The 25,592-nt window shown below is 38.3% G+C and overlaps 2 protein-coding genes across 6 annotated transcripts; both read left to right on the top strand.

The window, feature by feature from the left end:
• The first annotated feature begins 1,504 nt into the window (after positions 1-1,504).
• LOC146390509 (uncharacterized) lies at positions 1,505-9,375 on the top strand. 5 transcript variants are annotated; one of them, XM_084923575.1, is made up of 3 exons: positions 1,505-1,859; positions 2,126-2,291; positions 4,765-9,375. In XM_084923575.1, the coding sequence occupies exon 3, from the start codon at positions 4,842-4,844 to the stop codon at positions 6,021-6,023; it is 1,182 nt and encodes a 393-aa protein (XP_084779701.1). In that variant the 5' UTR covers positions 1,505-1,859; positions 2,126-2,291; positions 4,765-4,841; the 3' UTR covers positions 6,024-9,375. The 5 variants fall into 5 exon arrangements, with proteins under 5 accessions (XP_084779701.1, XP_084779699.1, XP_084779700.1 ...); XM_084923573.1 differs by having other exon boundaries at positions 1,505-1,970; XM_084923574.1 differs by having other exon boundaries at positions 1,505-1,970; positions 2,108-2,291.
• A 3,569-nt stretch (positions 9,376-12,944) lies between these two features.
• On the top strand, positions 12,945-24,176 carry LOC146390508 (uncharacterized). The gene is made up of 3 exons (XM_084923566.1): positions 12,945-13,357; positions 14,219-14,296; positions 19,689-24,176. Exons 2-3 carry the CDS (start codon positions 14,245-14,247, stop codon positions 20,945-20,947), a joined length of 1,311 nt encoding a protein of 436 aa, XP_084779692.1. The 5' UTR covers positions 12,945-13,357; positions 14,219-14,244; the 3' UTR covers positions 20,948-24,176.
• The last annotated feature ends 1,416 nt before the right edge of the window (positions 24,177-25,592 follow it).

Here is a 25,592-nt window from a genome sequence, read left to right as displayed (position 1 = left end):
CAGGAGGGTGATGTGGGGTGAAATGAGTGGTGGAAGGGAACTTATGTTTGAACGAGTGGTTAAAGAGTTAAGTCATGGTGAAGGGAAAGTGGTGGTTTTTCGTTTTTTGAGAAATACTGGTCTCATCAAGAGGATCTGAGGATTCAGGAACGATTAACAGCCAGGAGGTGGCAGTAATGCAACAGTTTTGGATGCAAGCTGCCGTTAAACTTGACTGAAGAAGAAGAAGAGATTCGTGTCCCCTATCAACACTCCTGTGTAGTGATGGGATTTCCGGCTCTTTTTAGAGAACCGGCTCTTTCGGCTCGGCTCACTAAAAAGAGTCAGCTCTTTCGGCTCTGAACCGGCTCTTTAGGTTGTTTTGTTGCTTTAATTAATTTATTATTAACAACAATATAAAATTATGCACAAAAGGAATTACTAATGTAAAAAAAAAGTGGTTTTATCTACACATGTTTATATATAAATATATGCGGTGGCCCCTAGAGACAAAGCACGTACAAACTCCAAAAAGCACGTACAAACTCCAAAACACATTTCTAGCGTTAACTGAACTTCCAAAACAGAGTAACACGGATCACTTAAATTACACAATTGAAAGCATATGTGTATTGTTTGTGTATTTATACACAAGCACTCATATATATTCAAATATTTCAAAACAAATGTTCATTTACCTGTTACTACCACACACCAAATCCGGTCGTTGGTACTTGCTGGCTTGTGTAGCCACTAGGTAACAAAAGCTCAACACTGTGCCTAGCATCCTGGAGCACTTCTGTTGTCTTTTGTATGTGTTTTGGAGTTTTTACGTGCCTCTGAGTTTTTACGTGCTTCGGAGTTTGTATGTGTTTTGGAGTTTTTACGTGTTTTGGAGTTTTTACGTGCTTCAGAGTTCGTACGTGATTTGAAGTTTGTATGTGCTTTGTCTGTAGGGACCACCGTAAATATACTTTTATTTATTCACTCCACATAAAATGTAATAAATAAATCATATAATGCAAAAATCAACTATTCACATTTCAACTTTTAACTATTTAAATTTTCAGCTTTTTCCTTTTACAAATTTAAAGTGAAACAACACAAAACACTGCAAACCACAACACAATTAAATATAAATTAAAATATGAAAACAAAAAGAAGATGCATATTCTCTGTCATATGGACCTGCATGAATAAACTTTCTGAATCCTTTATCATCTGCAACTGAAAATAGTTGAGGACGATTACTATACCTTTCTATTGTGACGTTGTTGTCCCTGGCTCTTTCTCTGTCTCTCCCTCCTGCTCTGTTCCTGTGCTAGTGAGTGTAACTACCGCCCCCTCCCCCCTCTTCCCAGCGTAAAGCACAAGGCTGGCATGCTGAGTGAAGCGGAAAAAAGTGCGAGAGAGAGGGTGAGAGAAAGAAAAAAAAAAACCCCACAGCTCGTGATAAGGAGCCGGTTCGCGTCGTTCACGTCAAAGACTCGGCTCTAAGAGCCATTTCGTTCCCGACCGACCCATCACTACTCCTGTGCAGGTGGCGGCGGTAATGCACCAGAAACGTTGCTTGCCAATCGACATTAAACAAGAAGAAGTAGTAGCGCTTGTAAAAAGCAGAACGTAGGCGTAAGGAAGTAAGAGTATAACTACAGTCATCAAACGTTTTATCTTCCACGAGGAGCTTTAGTTTTTTAAGCCGTCTAAGGCAAAGATCGCGTGGCTGTGCTGAGCTTCCTTAATGCTACCCCTCTGGTCTCCAGCAGATCGCGTTTCTGTTTCTGATGCGTGATTGGAAAGATATACGCTCTCGTTGATCGTTGTAAACAAAGAACGTGTACTCGTGCTGACTGACGGGAGTAACATGCCGGAAAGAGGAGGTCAGTGAGCCCACTCTCTCTACTAGTCGTAGTCCAATTACAAAATCGGCACGCTTGCCTCCTTCTCCCCTGGTGGATCTTTAATTCGGGTTACTCAGAGAGGGATCCACAGTGAGTAAATTATAACTGCATTGGTTGCCTAACTCCATAATTGTCTACAGGGTTTCTCTCTTAGCTAATTTGTGTTTTCGCTTGTACCTTCTGTTTATCCTCTGTCGCTTACTTTATTCCATCTGATGATCGCATAGAGCTTCTTTTGTTAATAGCATTACATCCTCTGCACAATGTGGCTGCTCTGAAAAAGAAGGCAACAAATCAGAGAATCTCGACTCCCTGGAAGAGCTTATAAGTACATCTACACTGAAGACTAATTTAGAAGATCTTCTTTTGACCTGGAAAAGTAAAAGCCCTCTTGAAAGTAATGAAATCTTAGTAAGTAATGAAAAACCGGGAACAACCTCAGGTTTCTTTTCGGCGCTGCAGCCAGGCTGAGCCAAGTGTACTGTTTGTCTTTCTATCTTAGTACAGCACTGGTCAAATGTTTGGACACAGCTTCTCATTTAATGCCTTTTTCTTTCGTTTCATGGCTGTTTACATTGTAGGTTCTCACTGAAGGCATCAGAACTGTAAATGAAGAAATATGGAAATAGGAAGTAAACAAAAAAATGAAAATAACTCATGTCTTATATTCTAGATTCTAGCCGCCCTTTGTTTTGATTACTGCTTGCACACTCTTGGCATCCCTTGATGAGCTTCACAGGTAGTCACCTGAAATGGTTTTCCAACAGTCTTGAGTACTTTCTAGCCCTTTTGGTCCATATGATCCCAAACCAACTGGATTGGGTTTAGGTCGGGTTACTGTGGAGTCCAGGCTTTCTGGCGTAGCGCTCCATCATTCTCCTTGGTCAAATTAGCCCTTACACAGCCTGGAGGTGTGTTTGGGGTCATTGTCTTGTTGAAAAATAAATGATGGTGCAACTAAACACAAACCAGATGGGGCGGCATGTTACTGCGGGATGCTGTAGTAGCCATGCTGGTTTAGCGTGCATTCAATTTTGAATAAATCAGCAACAACGTCACAAGCAAAGCACCTCCACACCATCACACCTCCTCCATGTTTCACAGCGTGAACCGTTCACCTTTTCTGCTTCGCCCAAAGACACAGTGGGTGGAACCAAACATCTCAAAATTTGACTCATCAGACCAGATTTTCACTGGTCTAATGTCCATTCCCTGTGTTTCTTAGCCCAAACAAATGTCTTCTGATTGTTGCTTTTCCTTAGTAGTGGTTTCTTAGCAGCTATTTGACCATAAAGGGCTGATTCACAAAGTCTCCTCTCAGCAGGTGATGTAGAGATATTTCTGCTACTGGAACTCTGTGTGGCATTTCTCTAGGCTCTAACCAGAGGTGCTGTGATTTCTGAGGCTGGTGACTCAGATAAATTTATCGTCAGCAGCAGAGGTGACTCTTGGTCTTCCTTTCCTGGGGCGGTCACCACGTGAGCCACTTTTTTGTTTGTTAGCGATTGATGTTTTTTTGCGACTGCGCTTGGCGACTACATCATGAAGCTCATTGAGAGAAGGCTAAGGGATTGCAGCGCTGTCAACAAAGCAGAGTGTGGCTACTTTTAGATGTCTAAAATATATTTAGAGTTATTTATCTTTTTTCTTTGCTAAATAATTCACATATCTCTTTTCATATATTTAATGTCTTCTGTTTGTGTCTACAATGTGTCTCTATATTAGGGCTGCCACAAACGATTATTTTGATGGTCGACTAGTCACCGATTATTTTTGCGATTAGTCGACTAATCAGATCATGCATCCATTGGACGTAAAACGTACAGCTTATTTCACCAGCATGCATCTGCTCTTATATAACTATCATTAGCTTACAGCTTTAAGTGTTTAAGGTATGTGCTAACTAAAAATAAAGACAAGATGATAGTTTATTAAATTTTAATGAAATTTGCAGATTGTTTCGGAGAAGTTTAATAAACTCAGCCGTCTGCTCCTTGCTATCTAAAATATAACGGGACACCGGAGTATATTCTCGAGCATCTCACACTTCTGATAATCAGTTGTCTGCTTGACGTTTATTCAGCTGTGTAAAAATGATAACTTTAATCTCAGCCACACCGATTTACTCACGAACAAATAAAATACTTTAAAAAAGCCAAACAATAACATTTTTAAGTTATCTAAGTGACTTATATATGTTTAACCTGAGTAGCGAAAGACGGTGGTGGGTTTGAAAACGATTTGCCAGGTTTCCGGTGTTCTCAGCGGCTCTAGTGTGCCTTGCCCCCGGCTAGCTATTGTGGTAGTGGGTAACACACGTTTCCGAAAACGTCGGAGCGCTTTTGAAAATATGTGGTGTCTTGATAAACTGAGAAGATATTTGAGGTTTACACAGTTACATTCTCGCCTGAAAATATGTTTAACGTTTATTTTGTGACCCAGAAAGAATAATAAGAGTAATATTAACACTAACTAGCTGCCGCCATTGTTGGAAACTGAGCTCAGCTGCGCTATGAATTCTGGGACAGAGCTACTTCTTCTTCTTCAGGGTTTAACGGCAGCTGGCATCCTTGTACATCCAGTGCTGCCATCCTTTGTTTCCGTCCGTTATTACACTCTTAAATCCTACTACTTAGTCCTGCATCTTTTGTGATCTTACAAAGCTTCAAACGACGCGTCGACTATTAAATCAGTCGTCGACGATTTTGATAGTCGACGTAATCGTGACTAGTCGACTAATCGTGGCAGCCCTAGTTATATACGTTTTCTTTAACCTTTTAATGATGTTAAACTGAATTAAGGTTTTAAGAATGTGTCATAATCTGTACATTTTGTAAGTTTTGTCGTTCTATAACCACATGTCATTGTTTCTTTGTCATTATAGTCAAAAGAAGGGAAAGCATCAAAGAAAACAAAAACCAACCAGTTCCAGCAAGTACAGATGAACCAGTTGTGAACCAGATGGAAAAGACTTTTACCACTATGAAGCAGCCCAGAAGACGCCAGAGCATTGACAGTGGGGACAAAAGCTTCACATGTGATCAGTGTGGAAAGACTTTAACCCGGCGTAGCGGTTTAAAACAACATCAGCTCATCCACACTGGATTTAAACCATTCAGCTGTGATCAGTGTGGAAAGACCTTTACTCGGGATGACAGCTTAAAAAAACATCAGCTCATCCATGCTGGATTTAAACCATTCAGCTGTGATCAGTGTGGAAAGTCTTTTACTGACAAGGGCAACTTAAAAAAACATCAGCTCATCCACACTGGATTTAAACCATTCAGCTGTGATCAGTGTGGAAAGACCTTTACTCAGAATGGCAACTTAAAAAAACATCAGCTCATCCACACTGGATTTAAACCATTCAGCTGTGGTCAGTGTGGAAAGACCTTTACCCGGGATGGCAGCTTAAAAAAACATCAGCTCGCTCACACTGGATTTAAACCATTCAGCTGTGATCAGTGTGGAAAGTGTTTTACTGAGAATGGCAGCTTAAAAAAACATCAGCTCATCCATGCTGGATTTAAACCATTCAGCTGTGATCAGTGTGGAAAGACCTTTACTCGGGATGGCAACTTAAAAAAACATCAGCTCATCCATGCTGGATTTAAACCATTCAGCTGTGATCAGTGTGGAAAGACCTTTACTCGGGATGACAGCTTAAAAAAACATCAGCTCATCCACACTGGAGTTAAACCATTCAGCTGTGATCAGTGTGGAAAGTGTTTTACCCAGAATGGCAGCTTAAAACAACATCAGTTCATCCACACTGGATTTAAACCATTCAGCTGTGATCAGTGTGGAAAGACCTTTACTCGGGATGACAGCTTAGAAAAACATCAGCTCATCCACACTGGATTTAAACCATTCAGCTGTGATCAGTGTGGAAAGTGTTTTGCTCAGAATGGCAACTTAAAAAAACATCAGCTCATCCATGCTGGATTTAAACCATTCAGCTGTGATCAGTGTGGAAAGACCTTTACTCGGGATGACAGCTTAAAACAACATCAGTTCATCCACACTGGATTTAAACCATTCAGGTGTGATCAGTGTGGAAAGGCTTTTACTCAGAATGGCAGCTTAAAAAAACACCAGCTCATCCACACTGGAGAGAAGAGGAATGAAGAGAAGGGGAAATAACATGCCTATCTTAAGCTGGCAGCCAGCATGTAGAAATTCTTTCTCTGAATTGTTGATATTAGTTTCTTACATTTTCTGATTTTTAATCAAATAGTCTTTTCAGAAACTCCTGATTGTTGTTTCGTAAATGTAATGGCTATTTACTAGAAACCCAAGTTAGACCCATGATTAAGAGGCCACTGTTGCACCAAGGTTTAGAAATCTATGCACGCATAACAAAACAAACTGTTCATTAAAGATCGAATTGAGGAAAAGTTTGTAACGTTAAAATCACGCAAATGTTGAATTTATCTGTTCTGTGCAAACATCTATGTAATCTTGCAGACCAAGCATTATTGTCATCATGTGATCACAAAGAGAATCAGAGCATCTGAACAGATTGCCTTCTAGGTCAATCTGAAAGACCTTTTGCTGTTTATTTGGCTGTTCATCATGAGCTAATTAGTGAAGTCAATGCAGCGCTGTTTGTCTAATGTAGCTATTTGAAATGTGTTGAAATGATTTCTGTTGGCTTAAAACATGATGTGGAAAAAGAGAAAAAGAAAATGAGAAAAAGAAACGTGCCATTTTTATGTTGCATCAAAAATGTTTCTATTGTATTTCATCAGTTTGTCATTTTGACCAAAGGTATGTGAAAAATTAAATGTATCCTATAATTATTAAGATATATAAAACTTATAATGTATATTTCTTATTTTCTGTTAACTTATTTACACATTACTTAAAAGTTATGTCGCTATAATCATTTTTTGTATTTTCTCTGTAAGAAACCGACTTGCTAACCCTTTATTCCAGTGTACCTACTGTTAAGTATTTGTGCATAAATATAATTAAAATGCCGATTTAAAGAGAATGATTAAAATTTCATATAATTACAGTGGAATTGCAGCATTTATCACAGGACTAGAGTTGAAATCCAAATCCCCCTGTAACTGTATTGTCATGTGCCATGTGCAGTGTAATAGGGCAGTATTAAATTGCGTTCTTTTGAATTCTTTTGACGACAGAGAAAGACTAGACTCAGAGTGGTCAAGCTCAAAAAATAATCTTTATTTTACATTTCCGGAAATGGAGAAGTGCAGAGACGAAGACGTGCCCCAGTTCTGAAAGCCTTGTCCTCACAAACCTTACTACAAAGTACAAAAAACAATATAATCAGAAAATAAGCACTAAGAATATGTTTATTTCGGAACAGCAGCCTTTTGCGGCTGGATTTATTATGAGGCAGACCAAGACAAGTATAGTTGAACACGGGGTATTTATTTACCATACAGCTCACAAACAATCCACTGCATGTAATAACAACTGACAGTCTTAAATACTTTCAGCTGTCACAGGTTAAAGCACTATTCTATTAACAGGTGAGTTCTCAAATCCTAACCTTCCACCACATTATATAATACATCAACTTCAATAAAAATATATATAAATACATTTTTCATTTTCATATAAATAAATATTTTTCACTTTATCCTTAAACCATACCCCTTATTGTAAAACACCAAAAACCCCAAGCACAAAAGATTTCCCACGCTCCTTTAACCCATGGCCTCTCCTGGAACCTTTAAATGTGTCTGGACCCCCAGGAAAACATTTGCCCAAACACCCTGGAGTGAACACGGGAAAGAAAGGTGAGTAATAACATCTTACAGTCACTTCTTTGCACCACCTTTATTTCTAGACAGAGGCTACAAACTGATTTTAAAATAAACAATAAATACTAAATGAAAAAGCCAACTTGTGTGCAAATGTTCTTCCTGTGCTAGGCTTAAAGTGTGTTAAGAAATAAATATATATTCCTAATGCTCATTTGGTGATTAGATTGTTTTATGAGAGGCCCAGACTTGAGTGTAAAACTAGGTCGCAGGCTGACAGGAAACTGCATGTCTTTGCAGCATATGAGGAGCAGACAGAGAGTGAAACTAAGTTCAGACGAAGGGTGACAGGTTGCCCTGGCAACAGACCTCAGAAAGGGGACGCTATTGCAAGCTGCACAGGAAGTAAGACACAAAGAAAAGAGGAACTGAGTAAAAGGAGTTGTTTGTATCGAAACTGTGTGTGATGTGTGAGGTACCAAAATAACACCTATATGAGACACATGTTGAGCTTCTACTGTTAGAGATTCTGCAACTGGCTTTGGGCTGTGCAGGGCTCGCTCTCTTCCGGAAGATGATTGAATAAAGAATTATAAATGTTTTGACCACTCTGAGTCGGGTTTTCTCTGTTCTATCATGGGGATCAAAGAATCGGGTTTAATAAGTGCGATGCTGAATAAAGAGCTAGATAGGGTGCTTTTAATAAAGTGAAAGGTGCTCCTAAAGTGCTATACAAATTATAATATAAATGGTAGTAAGGGAGTCGTCTCCCTTACATGCAGTAAAGCCCACTATTAGAGTACATGATCTGGACCATTTCTCACCACAAATGCACCACAGTGGCTTCACCACATTTTGTACAAGATGATATACCAGCCTTTAAAGAAAGTAGTGCCAGAAAGTCAAGCTATGCTCCAGTTGTCCGGCCCAAACAGGAGAGAAGGCCACCTGCCTGGTTTGAAGATTATGCTGTCACCCAACCCCCTTAAGAGCAGCAGTCTTCATTGGCCAGCTCAGTATTTCCGGCCACATCTGAGTATTTTGCAACACATTGGAGCCCTCACTGTGCTTCTGCATTTTGCATCCCAGAGCTAGGCAGGATCTTGGAAGCAAATCGTGTCTTAACCAGGCCTCAGTCACTCCCACTACCACCTCTTGTTTTTCTGCTTTATGTAATATTTGCAGTTTCTAGTTCTTAGGTTCTATTATTATCGCTCCACTGTTTTTCACGTTCCATGTTTTGTCAGCCTTTTCTTTAAGTTTTTCTTATTTTCTTCTCCATGTTTGTTCCCCTTCTGTCTCCCCAGTCAGTCTTGTTCCCATCGCTGTTTCTCCCCCTGGCCCATTGTTGAGCCAGTGGTTAGCATTCTGCCTGTGTTCGGTGTGTTTGCTTTTGCCTTCCATATCCTGTTAGTCTGTATTACTTACAGCGGCATTCCCTCCTATTGTTATCATGTGTGTATTTAAGTCCTGTGTCCTCCTCTGCTCATTCTTGTGTAACGTCCGTTAGCGCTGTTTCCCTGCGTTCCACCTTTATACTTCCGGTTCTAGTGTTTTATTGTTGTTGGTTTTTTTTTAGTATTGTTGTATTTTGTTAGAGTATTTTTTCTACAGCAATAAAGGTAGCTCTTTGAGTTTATTACCCTGTCTGTGACTCCTGTGTCCTGCCTCCCACTTAGTACCATCATGACAATACTAACTCAAGACAACTGTATTCTGATGTGATGTCGTCTCTTAATAAACATTATGGAAAACCACACCCGTTGGATGTGAGATGTAAAGCAGAAGTGATGGAAGCTCGGAACATCCACATGAGTTTTTAAGGGGCTTGCATAGATGTGTGCGCAGACACTACTGGTAATGCTTGAGCAGCCTGGAAACAGTGGCCATGTTGAGTTTGTTTGCTGCTAAAGCTATCATAAGATATAAGAACTGAGTTTAAAAGATAACTGTACTGTAGGTTTTTATAACGAGAGAAGACAAATGTGCTCCAATTATACTTTTTCACAATTTATTATCAAAACGGTTAGAATTTTAAATTAGTTTTACATGGTGCCATGGACCTCCTTTTACTGGCTGAGGGACAATAGGCTGTCACAAACAGGCAGTAAACACTTTTTTATTATGTGTGACAAAGAGTCTACTAAGGTGAAAAATTTGTTTCTTCTTCTATAATTTTCCAAGCATCTCCTTATTTGGAGATGACCCTTTTGCAAGCAACGCTGCCATTACCATGAAAATGCCTCTTGTGCTCCAGTCTAGCCTGTAGATTTAAAGACAGGGGAAGAGTGCATTAAATAAGAGCAGATTTATGGCTGAGGCCACATTGCTGTAAGGGCGCCCTCTCAATGTTTATGATTGCCAGTGAATCCAAGACTATTCAACTATACACTGTTTAGAGTAAAATACAAAATAGAAATATGTGATGGTAATTATGAGATATAAGCGTCTGTCAGTGCGCCCCAGGGTGGCTGTGGGTAAAATGTAGCTTGCCATCACCGGTGTGTGAATGTGTGTGTGAATGGGTGGATGACTGGATGTGTAAAGCGCTTTGGGGTCCTTAGGTAGTAGTAAAGCGCTATACAAATACAGGCCATTTACCATTTAAAAGTTGTGAGATTATTATATTATCTTATGCCATGTTATACCCCTAATTAAAGATTGTGAAATTATTTTGTAGTTTTAGTTTGCATTATTCTCCTGAAGAGGTGATAACTATTAGATTTATTAAACTGATTTGTATTACATTAGACTGCTGATTTATTGTGAATGAATGATATTGTTTTATGATGCATTATACTGCTGAGTTATAAGAAATACTGTTTTTAGAGAGTCATGGCCTTATTTGTCTGATTAGAAGAGAACAGAGCATACCGGAGAGGTTTTCTGCCCCATCTCATCAGGAGGAGATAAAACAGGGAGCCAAGGCCGTCACTTAGGCGCAGTAAGAGAGAAAGAATGTGAATGTTTAGGTTTTTACGACTAGGTGGGGGCCACCAGAGGCTATAAGAGTTTGAGTAACTCTCCACCATTTTGAGATTTTGCTGTGACCCTCTTCATGCATGTCTCCCCATCCGGATGGTTTATGCTCAAAGTGTTGAATTGTATTGAATAAAATAATTGTTGATTGAGCATTTATACACCGAGTATGGTCCTTCCTTCAGCCCAAAGATCAAAAGAACTGAGAATTTAACAAGGTAAAAATAAATCCCAGCAATACCCTTAACATATCCACATCCCCGCAGTTGTTAGACTATGAGCTGGGGATACAGAAATCTGTGTTTGAAATCCTTGGAGATGCTGTTAAAGCAGATAGGGACCCACAGAAAGACTGACGCAAGGATCAAAGGCCAAATATCTTCGCAATCATTCTCCACGGTGCTGATCTGCCAATAGGTGTCACCACACTGGAGTTCCCTTCACCATCAAGCAGCAACCAAAGGAGCTACAAGTGTATTGTCCTTACTGCTCCAACTCTGAGCACTATGTGACGCAGTGAGACAACTATTGTCAACACGCGATATTGGATCATGGATTTTCCAGATATCTGATACGCTGTGAAAATATATGAATAGCTGAATATATGAATAGCTGAAAGAGTTGCCTCTGATCCAGTCAGTTTCAGCTTGTGGTCCTGACTTTCTACTATTGTCCACATCTCATTACCCCAATGGAGCCAGTGCATGTGGTGCCACCAGTTGGACCAGCTACGAGTGGCAGGACCACCCTTTTGATGCTACCTGTCGCACATGTTGTGCGACCTTCGCATTACAAAAACATGTGAATGTTGTAAAAGCACTGTGACTGAAAAAGAGAAGTGCAAATTTAGGGAAATTGTGCCGTAACCACATATTGCGAGGAGTGCTGTTTCCCTGTGATTTTTTCTATCTTTTCTTTGGGAAAAGAAAAACAGTTATAAACTCCTCTCTATAAACACTGAGCTTAACAGTGAAGTTATGTTTCTGCAGATACCTATAAACACTTTGTCACTGATGTAAGAGGACTGAAAAAAGGTGTAATAGTAAGTAAAACCAAATATGTTAATTGAGTAATTTGATTTATTCTTACATGGAAAATTATTTGCTGCCTTCTTTTTGTGAACAACATTTTCACTTCCGGGTGACTGTTGGTGTAATTTGGCAATGTATAGATAAAACTGAATTGAAACTTCTGCTGTACAGCTCACTAAGGAGTCCTCTCATGGACAGTGTGCAATGACACAAAAGAACAACTTCAATTTCACCATAAGCCTTACTGGAGATCAGTTTGGATATGTAAATGACACTTTTGTACATTAGGCTGAGATCAGTGCTATGAGAGTGACTTTAAGATCACAACCTGATTCAAGACAGAATCTTGGTCCTGGAAATAGCTCTAAGATATCAACTGAATATGCCAGATGAGATGACAGGATCAAGGAACATCAAAGTACCACAGCAAAGAATAAATGCACATATGAAAGAGGAAGTATCACTGCTATGGAGATTTCTTGTTTTGCATACAGACTCAGGACTGCTGGTCTCCTCTTGGCATTTTCTTATATAAAAATTTTTGATTTTGAACCTCAGAATTTAGCAGCACAACACTTCAATTCTTTTTTCCATCAAACATTTCATTCAGCCACTGCTCTCCCCAGGTGTGCTGTATTAGATTCAAATGCAGAGTCTTCTATGCTGGTAAAAGAGGCTCTTTGTGAGTTCATAAATTTAAAAAAAAAAAAAGAAAAAAGAAGAAGCTCACGTGAGTGTGGTGGCCACAGAAGAGGACCGTACCAAAGAGCACTGCTAAGACAAAGTGATTCGGGCCAGTAAAGCAGTTGCAGAGCAGCTGGTCAGGACTTTTTTTTTTCCTCTGGAGAGTCTGCAAAATTGCTTTGTGTGATTTCAAAAGATTTTAACATTAGCTGTGTTACTCATTGACTGAAGAGAGTCATACTTCTCCATATAATAACGCTATTGACAGTCGACAGTACATTTTTAATTGATAATTGATAAATGTTAAAACAGTTTTAAATGTTATGCAGTGAGTGGGGAGTGGAGTGAGCTGAGCAAAGAAATGAAATCAGTAACTAAAAAAAGGTCAGTGCCAGAAACAGTACGAAGAAGAAAGAACTGACCAGTGGCTTCATAACATTCAATGAAAGTAAGGATGAAATAAACATCTGACTAACAATACATTCTGTAAATTGGGGAAACATGGTAGATGGAAATAAGACTTGTTTTCAATAAGAGACAATAGAACATGTTTTATTTTTCTGTTCCAGTTGGTGGCGGTAATGCTCCAGAAACCTTGGTCGCCAACCGCCATCAAACAAGAAGAAGAAGAAGAAGAAGAAGGAGGAGGAGGAGGAGGAGTAGTAGCTCCCGGCGCGTTTAAACAGCAGAAAGTTCGCTTAAGGAATAAAGAGTATAACCACAGTCATCATACGTGTTGTCTTCCAAGGGGAACTTTAGGTTTTATTTTCAAGCCGGCTACGGCAAAGATCGTGTGGCTGTGCTGAGCTTCCTTTCTGCTTCTCCTATGGTCTCCGGCAGACCGCGTTTCTGTTTCTGATGCGTGATTGGAAAGATATACGCTCTCGTAGCTCACGCAGCTTGTTCTCTCTGCAAGGTAGCCAGAACATGCTGGGAGGTCAGATAGCCCACTGTCTCTACTAGTCCTACTCCAACTACAAAGCCCACGTGTCTCCTTCCCCGCTGGTGGATCATTAGGTCGGGGTATTCTGAGAGGGGATCCAGAGTGAGTACATTATAACTACATTGGTTGCTTAACTCTATAACTGTTTACAGGGTTTCTCTCTCTTAGCTATTGTTTTTAGTTTGTTCCTTGTGTTTAACGTCTCGGTTTGTCTGCCTGGAGCTTCCAGCAGTTCAGGACTTAAATGTTTAATCATTTGAGTTCAGCTATTTGTTTTACTTCTTATGAAGGTGGTGTACTGAAAATTACGATTATATGAGGTGGATAAAATACAGCACAATCCACAATTAATAACAGAATCACCAACCAGTAATACGCCTTGATGCATGCTCAATTATCCAGGTAAGTAAACCCCCAAATTTGATTGTGTTCATCTGGACGTTTTCAGTGGGAGAAACGTTTCGTCAACTTGGATGAGTGACGAAACGTTTCTCCTGCTGAAAACGTCCAGAATAAACTTTCAGGGACCAACCAGTAATGTGTCTTTAAATTGGCACTGTTCTAGTGGCAGCCTGTTGTAGCAGCTCCATGTCTACGTAATGTTCTTTAGTTTCGTTTGCGGTTCTGTCTTTTTCATTTTCTTTCTGTTTAATCTTACTATTTTGTTTTAATTATTTTGCTTTCAATAATTTTGCTTTTTATTTATATATCTCTGTATTTGTCTTAATATTGATCCATCATAACTGTTTCTAGACTCATTTGTATGAGTGCTTGTTCTTTGTTGCATATTTGCTTCTATGACAACTCAATTTCACTCTGGGATTAATAGAGTTTCTCTGAATCTGATTCTAATGTTGGTACTGAATGTATGAGGAAGAATAATTCTATACAATACAATGCTCTTAGGTAGTGCCGTACAATAAATCACTGAATAGAAAAATAAAGATCTGTTTGATGACACAGGCGACTGACGGGAGGAGGAGAGTCTGATGGAGGAGCAGCTCAGCCACTGCAGTGAGAAACATCTGTTCTTCATAAAAGGTGACAAAAATAAAATCACCACCATTATTCTACAGACATTAAGCTGCTGTTATTATGATTATTATTAGTAATAATAACATTTATCCTGCACACACTGGCATCTTGCCAGTTTATACCAAATGTGGGACAAATCATTGCTGAAGAAAAATAATGTAAAGCAACTAGTATTCCTTAATGTTTCTAATCTTTCTTTTGTCACCGAAATACTTCGAAAACATTGCTTCTGTTTAAAAAATATATATTTGTGGTACATACCCACACTGAATGGAAAAATGAATATCTATTTGATGTCACTTTGAGTCTAAAATATAAGACATAATATATTTTACAGTTATTCATTATTGTTTTCTTTGCCACATAATTCCTTTTATCTCGCTTCATATATTTGACGTATATAGCTATAAAGTAGAAATTAGTAAAATAAATTAGTAAAAGTAAAAACCATTAAATGAGCGTGTGTGTCCAACTTTTGAGTGGAAGCGTACCCTACCGGTCAAAAGTGGTAGAACACCCTAATTTCTGAATTTTTTTTCAATTGAAAATTATGTAGCTTAGTGTTTCATTGCACTCTGAAACGAAACCATAGTATAAATAATGAGTTGGAGTTAAACAAAGAAATCATGGAATCAATTTATAGGCCTGGCAGATAAAACAGCTGAACACACCTGTTTTATTCTTTATATTCTTCAAAAAGTTCTTTCCATATGCTGCACAAGTTCTGCGTGATGAACCAAAGATTTCAAATTTTGATTCATTATACCTTCCAGTCTTCCGTAGTTCAATGGCAGTGTTTCATGGCTCAGGGAAACCTCTTATACTGATTCTTCTTATTCTGATGTCTCAGCATTGGCTTTCTTGCTGCAACTCATCCTATCAAACCTGCAGCTCGAAGTCTTCTATTCACTGTTGCAACTGACACTTGATTACTATGACCACTATTTAGCTGTGCTTGAAGCTTTTGTCCTGTGACTCAGCTATCACACAACCTGTCAACTCTCAGAAACCTGTCCTGGTATTCAGTTGTGGCTTTGGGTCTGCCAGACCTCTTCCTGTCAGAGTTGTCCCAGTTTCTGAGGGCTTTTGAATGGTGAAGGAAAATGTATTCATTGACCCCTTGACTTTCTTTGCAATTTCTCTCTTCTAGAGTTAACTGCCTTGTTCCTCACCTTTTTTGTGGCAAAACATCACTTTCTGCAGTACAATAACGTTCAACTGATGCTCATAAGGATATCTTACCACAGTGTGTTCCAACACTGCTTTTATGCAGACAGAGCAGTTTGTAAGTAATTCAGAAAGGTTGGAACACCTGTAGGAGTTAGTCGCACCAGGTTTCAAGGCTTGATGATGGGTGGTTTGAAAAAATAAATTTCCCTGATTGAAATGTATTGTAGTTTGAATAACACAATAATGATTAAAGAGCAGGCAAACAGATTCCGCCAAAATATTTAAATATAACGCGCCGACCTGCCGTCTGGTGCTGAAAGCCGACATCTCACAGATTCTGAAACTACAGGTTGTATCACTGTCTGACTAAATTCACTGAACCAGAAGCAAAAGAGCATCAAAATTATGCTTCATGTTTGATAAATATTGTCATGAATTCCCTCTTGCATTTGCTGTCTTGCTTCCACCACTAATCACACTTGCTCTACAGCTCTCTCAGTGTAGTTCAAGACTAGTTTGCCATTATAAAAGTTTTTTGCATTATTTGCTTGCTTATCATGTAGGGCTGGGCGATATATCGAGTTTTTTAAAAATATCGATATATTTTTATACGAGATATAAGATGTGACAATATCCTTTATATCGATATATACGTTATAATTATAGTTGTGCAGCCATAAGTTTGCCTCTCTTTCGTCCACTTTTGTCTCTACGCAACGTTACTCCGCCTCGCCTCTCCTTCACTGAACACAACTCCCCCTCCTCCCCCATAGCTTCACCTGCAGGCAGCGACAAGATGAACACGGCAAATCTCCGTTAACGAGTTACTGCGCATCGCTCCGTGCGTGGGGCTGGACGGCGTCAACGTGCTAACGAGCTAACCACGCTAACGAGCTAACCACGCTAACGCCATGCAGCCCACAGGGGCTGCACAGCCTAAAATCCTTTCATTTTCTCAAAAGTTGACAGCGCGCCTTATGTATGAATTCTGGTTGTGCTTGATGACCGCGAACCGATTTTATGTGGAACACAGCGCTCAGCAATCTGTCAAAAAATGTTTTAGTACAACTTTGGTAAGCTATGGAGCTGCACCGCTTGATGGATTGTCGGAGCATTACGGCTACCGAGGAGCCTCGCGGAGTGATACGCACTGTGCTTCAACGTAATATTACCGTATTGTGTGTGTATAAGGACCATAAATGGCACCTGAAGCGGATTTCAAACTCCAGGCTGTCAGTCACGCAGTAGAAGTTGGGAACAGAGCAGCTGTGAAATCTTTGTTATTATGCTCAGCGTCTGTTAGTTTACATTTTGACTGCACAATTGTGAGCTTTTTGTTATGGACAAAAACAACATAGTTTTCTTTTATTTATGGAGCATTATTATTTAATAAATGCTCATAATTTATTTTTGAGTAGTTTTTTTCATGTACATCTATGCTGTATGTTAATAAAAGTGCCTGTGTGACATCTGGGACACAGCTTTGACTAAGAACTCTCTTTTTGTTCTTACTTTATGGCTTTAAAAAAATATCGAGATATATATCTTATATCGCCATCCAGCTAAAAAATATCGAGATATGAATTTTGGGTCATATCGCCCAGCCCTATTATCATGCATCAGTCTACCGATGTGTACAGTGTTGCTGCCCATTGTTTTTGTTTGTTTGGTTTTTTTAAAGTGCCATCTGACCAGAAAGCTTAATTTCTGCTCATTTCTACTGAAGAAATTTAAACTTTTACAAACGATGCCAAATTGCAAAATGCGTAGCCATTTCTCTAATAAAACCTCTTCAACATTGCTCTACTTCAGTTCAGCAGCATCAGGTAATGTTCATATGTCGATTCGTGGTTTTCTTCCTTTTTGGATTTACTGGAGAATATTTTCAGGGGGTTATCTGCTATAAAAGCCAGGACTTTTTTACAGAGACCTAAATATAGCACAGGGGGTAAAACATAGCACCAAAAAAAGAGATGACCAAAATATTGCACAGAACAAGGAAAGACTAAGATATTGCACATGGGATGGCAGCAACATAGTCAATGAACAGCAGCAAGAGAGTTATTGTATGGAAGAAGTCTGTTCACGTTCTTAGTTTGCATTAAAAGTTCTGACAGCCCACGGGAAGAAGGTGGCTTTTAGTCTATTGGTTTTGCAACTGATGGAGCACCTGATGGATCTTGACTATAAGATAACAGACCTCAAAATAACAATATATACAAATGGTAAATGAATTCAGTCCTAGCCACTTTGTCACACACTGCTAGAATAATAGAAGGTTTTTTTTAATGGGGTTGCACACAAATGCAAAGCAGATGTTGATGCATTGCCAAATATGCTTCCAAACCAACTTCCTTCCAAGCCAATGACTAGAAAATAACGACTAACTACTCCTGAAATGTTGGAGGTTTTAGCTCTTCATACAGTAAAGTTACAGGAGAAAAAAAATTTTTTTTTCAGACAAAATGTCCTTTGTTTGTTAAAATAATCCCGTCCGGTACCTCGTGAGAACAATAAATATATAATTTTCTGTTGTAACCCTCAAACTGAATGGTAATGTAATCCACTCATTTTTTGCTTCATCACAAAACTCAAACATCACTACTTCCATGTCTAATCGTTTGTAATGGAGGCAGAGCAAACTGGAATCCGCAGTCCGTGCCTGATAGGTTTGTAGCTTAAACCTATTCGCTGGAACGTTCAAGAGAATATACTACACAGCAAAAGCAAGACACGAGTCGGCAAAGTTCTTTGTGTTACTCATGCATGAGGGAGACCTGCCTGGAGCCAAGTGTCGTTCCACCCACTTGACCTCCGTCAGACTCTCAGCCAGTTTCCCCATAGCACTCCTTTTATTGTGGTTACATGAATATGCATAGGTTCATTAACATATGACGTTTCATATAGGTATACATGTGGACAAAGAATACCTTGTGTGTGTGTGTGTGTGTGTGGAGGGGGGGGGGTCAAGATGTGACCCCGTGAAGACTCCCCAAAGCTGGTGCCAGGAGTCTGGCGGTCCATCTAAACAAAAGGCTCTTATACTTAACCAGATACAGAGTAGGTGTCCTTCTATACCATAAATCAGTAAGAGCAGATATGACCTCTCTCCTGACCTTAAGTTGTATGTGCATACCAGAGTGCTCTGGGAGGCACACAGAAGGATCAAACCTCTACCAACATGACATTGGAGGCTGGAGAAACTGATCAGGAAGGCTAGCTCTGTGGTCGGCATGAAGCTGGACACTCTGGTGACAGTGGCAGAGAAAAGGACACTAAAAAAACTGCTGGACATTATGAACAATGCTGGGCATCCTCTGCACACGGCCATTAACAACCAGAAGAGTCTGTTCAGTGACAGGTTGCTTCTCCCCAAGACAAGAACCAACAGACTTAAAAACTCCTTTGTCCCACAGGCCATCAAACTGTTTAACTCCTCTCTGGAGGGGAGAGGGAGGGGGAGCAGGGGGACAAGGGAGGGGGGGACAACTAAGCTGTAGTGCCTCTTCACTTCACTGTGCAATACCTTTTGTGCAATACCTTTTGTGCAATACTTTTGTTAATAGTCAATGGTGCAATAGACCTCAATACTTGAAATGTGCAATTCACTTGTATTTTTATTTTTATTCCTATTTATTCTATTTATCCCCTTCGTATATTTTATTTATATATGTCTCTGTATTTATATATGTATGTGTGTGTGTATGTATGTATGTATGCATATATATATATATATATATATATATATATATATATATATATATATATATATATATATATATATATATTCCCAGAGGAACCCACCCGAGGGATTAATAAAGTTTTATCCTATCTTATCTTATCTTATTGATTATAAAACTCTAAGTATATATGAGTACATACTTCTAAGCATAAATGACAATCAACGATACAAATCTAACAGTGCCCAGCGAATGCTCACAATGCAGGGGGCACAAATTTAGTTGGTGATACCTACCTTGTCACAGGATCAGTGCTGTGCCAAGTTGTTACCCCGGTGCAAATCATGGACAAACAGTATCCCACAGTCGTTTGTGTTTTTAAACCCATTTTGCACAGAGACAATTTTTGAAAAATGTATTGTTAGCAGTGTTGAATATTCTTACACGGTAAAAAAACCCCAAAAAAAAAAAACCAACTATATTCTTTTTTTTGTAGGTTTTGTTGTTCCATAACTGCATGTCACTATTTTGGTTCTTTGTCATCATAGGCAAAAGAAGGAAAAGCAAGCCAAAACCTCGGCACACTGATGACCTAAAAATAACCCACCCAACGCCAACAAGTACAGATAAACCAGTTGTGATCCCTGTGGAAAAGACTTTTACCACTATGAAGCAAGCCAGAAGACACCAGCGCACCGATAGTGGGGACAGAAGCTTTAGATGTGATCGTTGTGGAAAGTCTTTTACTCATAATAGCAGCTTAAAAAGACATCAGCTCATCCATGCTGAAGTTAAACCCTTTAGCTGTGATCGGTGTGGAAAGTCTTTTTCTCAGCATCACAGTTTAAAAAAACATCAGCTCATCCACACTGGATTTAAACCATTCAGCTGCGAACAGTGTGGAAAGGCTTTCACTTCCAAAAGTAACTTAAAAGGACATCAGCTCATCCACACTGGAGTTAAACCATTCAGCTGCGACCAGTGTGGAAAGTCTTTCACTTCCAAAAGTAACTTAACAGCACATCAGCTCATCCACACTGGATTTAAACCATTCAGCTGTGAACAGTGTGGAAAGGCTTTTACTCAGGATGGAAGCTTAAAAAAACATCAGCTTATCCACGCTGGTGTTAAACCATTTAGCTGTAATCAGTGTGGAAAGGCTTTTACTCACAAAAGGAACTTTAAAGAACATCAGTTTATCCATGCTGGGGTTAAACCATTCAGCTGTGATCAGTGTGGAAAGTCTTTTACTCGCAAAAGTCACTTAAAAGGACATCAGCTCCTCCATGCTGGAGTTAAACCTTTTAGGTGTGATCAGTGTGGAAACTCCTTTACTCACAAAAGTCACTTAAAAGAACATCAGCTCATCCATGCTGGAGTTAAACCTTTTAGGTGTGATCAGTGTGGAAACTGTTTTACTCACAAAAGTCACTTGAAACAACATCAGCTCATCCATGCTGGAATTAAACCATTCAGCTGCAATCAGTGTGGAAAGGCTTTTAATCGCAATAGTCACTTAAAACAACATCTGCTCATCCATGCTGGAGTTAAAGCATTCACCTGTGATCAGTGTGGAAAGTCTTTTACTCATAGAAGTCACTTAAAAGATCATCAGCTAATCCATGCTGGAGTTAAATCATTTGTCTGTGGCCAGTGTGGAAAGTCTTTTACTCATATTAGTAATTTAAGAAAACACCAACTCATCCACACTGGAGTTAAATCATTTGTCTGTGGCCAGTGTGGAAAATCTTTTACTCATATTAGTAATTTAAGAAAACATCAACTCATCCACACTGGAGTCAAATAACTGTTTTGTGATCACTGTGGAGGCTTTTACTTATATAGACACATTTAAAAAGCACCAGATCATTCACACTGGAATTAAAGCATTTGTGGTCAGTGTGGAAAGTCTAGTTTAATCATCTAAAAAAATAAAGCTATCAACCATCTTAAAATTAAAACACTGAAACGTGAGTGGGGTGGAAAGTCTTATATCCATAATGTAAACTTGTTCAACTGACAAAGTGTCCCTCTGTAACAAAACTGGCAGACCGTCGTGACAGTACTCTGACAGAGTTCTTTTGGACAGAGTGAGAAACACAGCTGATCTGAACAAATCTTTTGTATGCCTGGTCAAACTTAAAAACTTGATCAGGCCTGACAGAATTCAGCTTTAATCTCCTGTTCAATGCTACTGCGAGAAAGTCCGTTATATCAGTTAAGACCTTCTACATGCTCTCTGGTGAAAGCGAGTGTGGATAAACTTTGACAACATTGAGCAAGCTAAGTATTAGAAAGACTTAGGACCAGGTAAAATGAGCAAGTAAATGGAAAGAGATTCACAGATGTGATGTTTGCTTTGAGGGTTTGATGGAGACTGTCAGATCTTCACTATGTCTTTGTGGATCTGGTGGTGCAGGACATGAAGACAGAATGGTGAAATGTGTGGTAACAGATTGATTGAAGGTGGGGGTGGGATTACATCAATTCTGAGCCCCTTCTTGCTTCCAGTTGTGATGGACAGGCTGACATGCAAGATAAGTTAACAGTCTCTTTGGATTATCATGTTTGCAGATGACATTGTTATCAATAACCCACTGATCAAAGACCACTGATCAAGGTTTTGGTCAGTGGTTGTTGGTCAATGGTCATGAGAATTTGCATAATTAAGATTAAGGAACTGACCTCCCAACCCATTGTTCCTTCAGTGGGCTGGTTTCAGTCATTATGCAAATGTACTGTTTAGAAGATTGGGGAAAACTGCAGTTAGCTGAGACTGAAGAAGTCACTTGGATGAGTGACGAAACGTTTCTCCACGAGGTTAGAGGTGTTGCCACAACACCTCACTCTCTTACCCAATGTATCGCAAACCGCGTGTTGGCTGTTCGTAGCGATAAAATATGTCCACACATGACTGTTTACGCTCAGCCATTGTTGTGAGTGCGCATGCCAGGGGCTGCGACACATTTATACAGCCGTATTTCGCATATGATTGTAAAAGGCTGTATAGGAATTTCTTTTATTTATGTATTAATCACATTATTTTATTGTATAATGCCTTGGTGCCACTGGATTTAAACATGTTCCACACTCATATATTAAGACAAATGGTGGGGGTGTAGTAAGGAAGTTGGGGGAAGCAGACAACTCCACAGGAAGAGTTTTTTTGTCTCTTCGAGGACTCTGGGAGGTAGCAAGGGAGTGTGAACCTTAAGGTGTGAAACAGCTGTGTACTGCCTTTTGTTCCTGAAGAAGGTATTTAACTGAGAGCCATGCTAGGCTCAGAGAGACTCTACTGACCGTCTGCCCCGCGGTCATGTAGGCTCTCCACAAGCTTGGTTTTCTGTTCTTTGTGTGTTTGGATTAAAGAATGTTAGCTAGCGCTCACCACTCGTCTGCAGGCTTTATTTAATGGAAAACTTCCACAACAAGGCGTAATAGGAAGTATGTCTGTAATAGGAAGTAGTTCCTTCCAATTTAGATCCGAATGATACCCAAAGTACTAAAATATTGATATTTTAATATGAGAATCGATTCTAGAACATAAATTACTGGTATCGGAAGAATAGATATTTCAATATTGATACGCACACCGCTAGAAATAACATGCCTATCTTAAGCTGGCAGCCAGCATGTAGAAAGACTCTGAATTGTTGATATTAACGTCTTAAATGTTCTGATTTTTAATCAAACTGTTCAATAAAAACCAGCAGTCTTTTCGGAAGCTTGTGATTGTTGTTTTCATAAATGTTTATTAATTTTTAATGTCTATTTATTAGAAACCTAAATTAAAATAATGATTAAAAGGCCACTGATGCACCAAGGACTAGAAATCTATGCATGTATAACAAAACTGTTTAGTGAAGATCGAATTGAAGAAACGTTTGTCTTATGTTGAAATCATTCAAAAACTGTTGACTTTATCTGTTCTGTGGAAACATCTATGTGATCTTGCAGACCAAACATTATTACCATGTGATCACAAAGAGAAGCAGAGTGTCTAAACAGATTACCTTCTGGGTTGATCTGAAAGACCTGTTGCTACTTATCTGGCTGTTCATCATGAGATAATTAGTGAAGTCAATGCAGCGCTGTTTCTCTAAGGTAGCTATTTGAAATGTGTGTTAAATGATTTCTGTTGTTTAAAACATGATGTGGGTCTGTTTTGCTGCATGACGAGAAAAAGAACCCTGCCATTTTTATGTTGCATCAAAAATGTTTTTATTGTATTTCATCAGTTTGTGTCATTTTAACTGGGCTATATGTGTAAAATTAAATGTATCCTATAATTATTAAGATATATAACAGTTACAATGTATATTTTTTGTGAACTTAAACATTACTTAAAAGTCATGTCAGTATAATCATTTATCATTTTTTATTTTCTCTATAAAAGTAAAATGCAATTTCAAATGGTATAATTGAAATTTCATATAATTACAGTGGAACTGCAGCATTTATCACAGGACCAGACTTACAATCCAAATCTCCCTGTAACTGTGTTGTCATGTGCCATGTGCAGTGTAACAGGATGGCCTTTTGAGGCTGGATTTACAGTGAGGTAGACAAAGACAAGTATAGTTGAACGGGGTGTTTATTTACCTACCATACAACTCATAAACAATTCACTGCATCTAATGACAACTGGCAGTCTTAAACACAGCTGTCACAGGCAAATCCATTATTCTATTAACAGGTGAGTTCTCATGAGTTATTTACAAGTTTCTCTTTGTTCACAGCCATTGACATGTCGAAGAGGTTAACTGGTGAACTCAGTAACCGGGTCATTGCAGCAGATTTCAATGCAAGACACCCTGCGAGACCACCCATCTCCCATGCTACAGTTAGCAAACTGCTTGCCAAGTTTCGTGAAACTGGTTCAGTGTGGGATTTGCCAAAATGTGGACGCTAGAAAATTGTGTGACTAATGAAGAATATGCATACATACATACGTACATACATACGTACGTACATACATACGTACGTACGTACGTACGTATGTGCATACATACATACATACATACGTACGTACATACATACGTACATACATACATACGTACATACATACATACGTACATACATACGTACGTACATACATACGTACGTACATACATACGTACGTACATACATACGTACATACATACATACGTATATACATACATACATACATACGTATATACATACATACACACGTATATACATACATACATACGTACGTATATATATACATACGTACGTATATATATACATACGTACGTATATATATACATACATACGTATATACATACATACACACGTATATACATACATACATACGTACGTATATATATACATACATACGTACGTACATACGTATGTGTATATATATATATATATATATATATATATATATGTGTGTGTGTGTATATATATATATATATATATATATGTATATATATATATATATATATGTGTGTGTGTGTATATATATATATATATATATATATATATATATGTATATATATATATATATATATATATATATATATATACATACATATATATATATATATATATATATATATATATATATATATATATATATATATATGTATATATATATATATATATATACATACATATATATATATATATATATATATATATATATATGTGTGTGTATATATATGTGTATATATATATGTGTGTATATATATATATATATATATATATATATATATATATATATATATATATATATATATATATATATATATATATATATATATGTGTGTATATATATATATATATATATATATATATATGTGTGTATATATATATATATATATATATATATATATATATATATATACACATATATATATATACATATATATATATATATATATATATATACATATATATATATAGAATTATTAGGTAAGTTGTATTTTTGAGGAATAATTTTATTATTGAACAACAACCATGCTCTCAATGAACCCAAAAAACTCATCAATATCAAAGCTGAATGTTTTTGGAAGTAGTTTTTAGTTTGTTTTTAGTTTTAGCTATTTTAGGGGGATATCTGTGTGTGCAGGTGACTATTACTGTGCATAATTATTAGGCAACTTAACAAAAAACAAATATATACCCATTTCAATTATTTATTTTTACCAGTGAAACCAATATAACATCTCCACATTCACAAATATACATTTCTGACATTCAAAAACAAAACAAAAACAAATCAGCGACCAATATAGCCACCTTTCTTTGCAAGGACACTCAAAAGCCTGCCATCCATGGATTCTGTCAGTGTTTTGATCTGTTCACCATCAACATTGCGTGCAGCAGCAACCACAGCCTCCCAGACACTGTTCAGAGAGGTGTACTGTTTTCCCTCCTTGTAAATCTCACATTTGATGATGGACCACAGGTTCTCAATGGGGTTCAGATCAGGTGAACAAGGAGGC

Source organism: Perissodus microlepis, chromosome 3 (assembly GCF_051167445.1).
Source record: "Perissodus microlepis isolate ML-2025 ecotype Zambia chromosome 3, ASM5116744v1, whole genome shotgun sequence".
Lineage (NCBI taxonomy): Eukaryota > Metazoa > Chordata > Actinopteri > Cichliformes > Cichlidae > Perissodus > Perissodus microlepis.
Note: the sequence above shows the minus strand (reverse complement) of the source record. Positions and strands in the feature narration are given on the sequence as shown.

Bases quoted from the DNA above. Each gene is read 5' to 3' on its own strand.
- LOC146390508 (XM_084923566.1), top strand. From the start codon at position 14,245: ATGGAGGAGCAGCTCAGCCACTGCAGTGAGAAACATCTGTTCTTCATA. The intron at 14,297-19,688 runs GTGACAAAAATA...TTGTCATCATAG, and splicing joins ACATCTGTTCTTCATAAAAG to GCAAAAGAAGGAAAAGCAAG.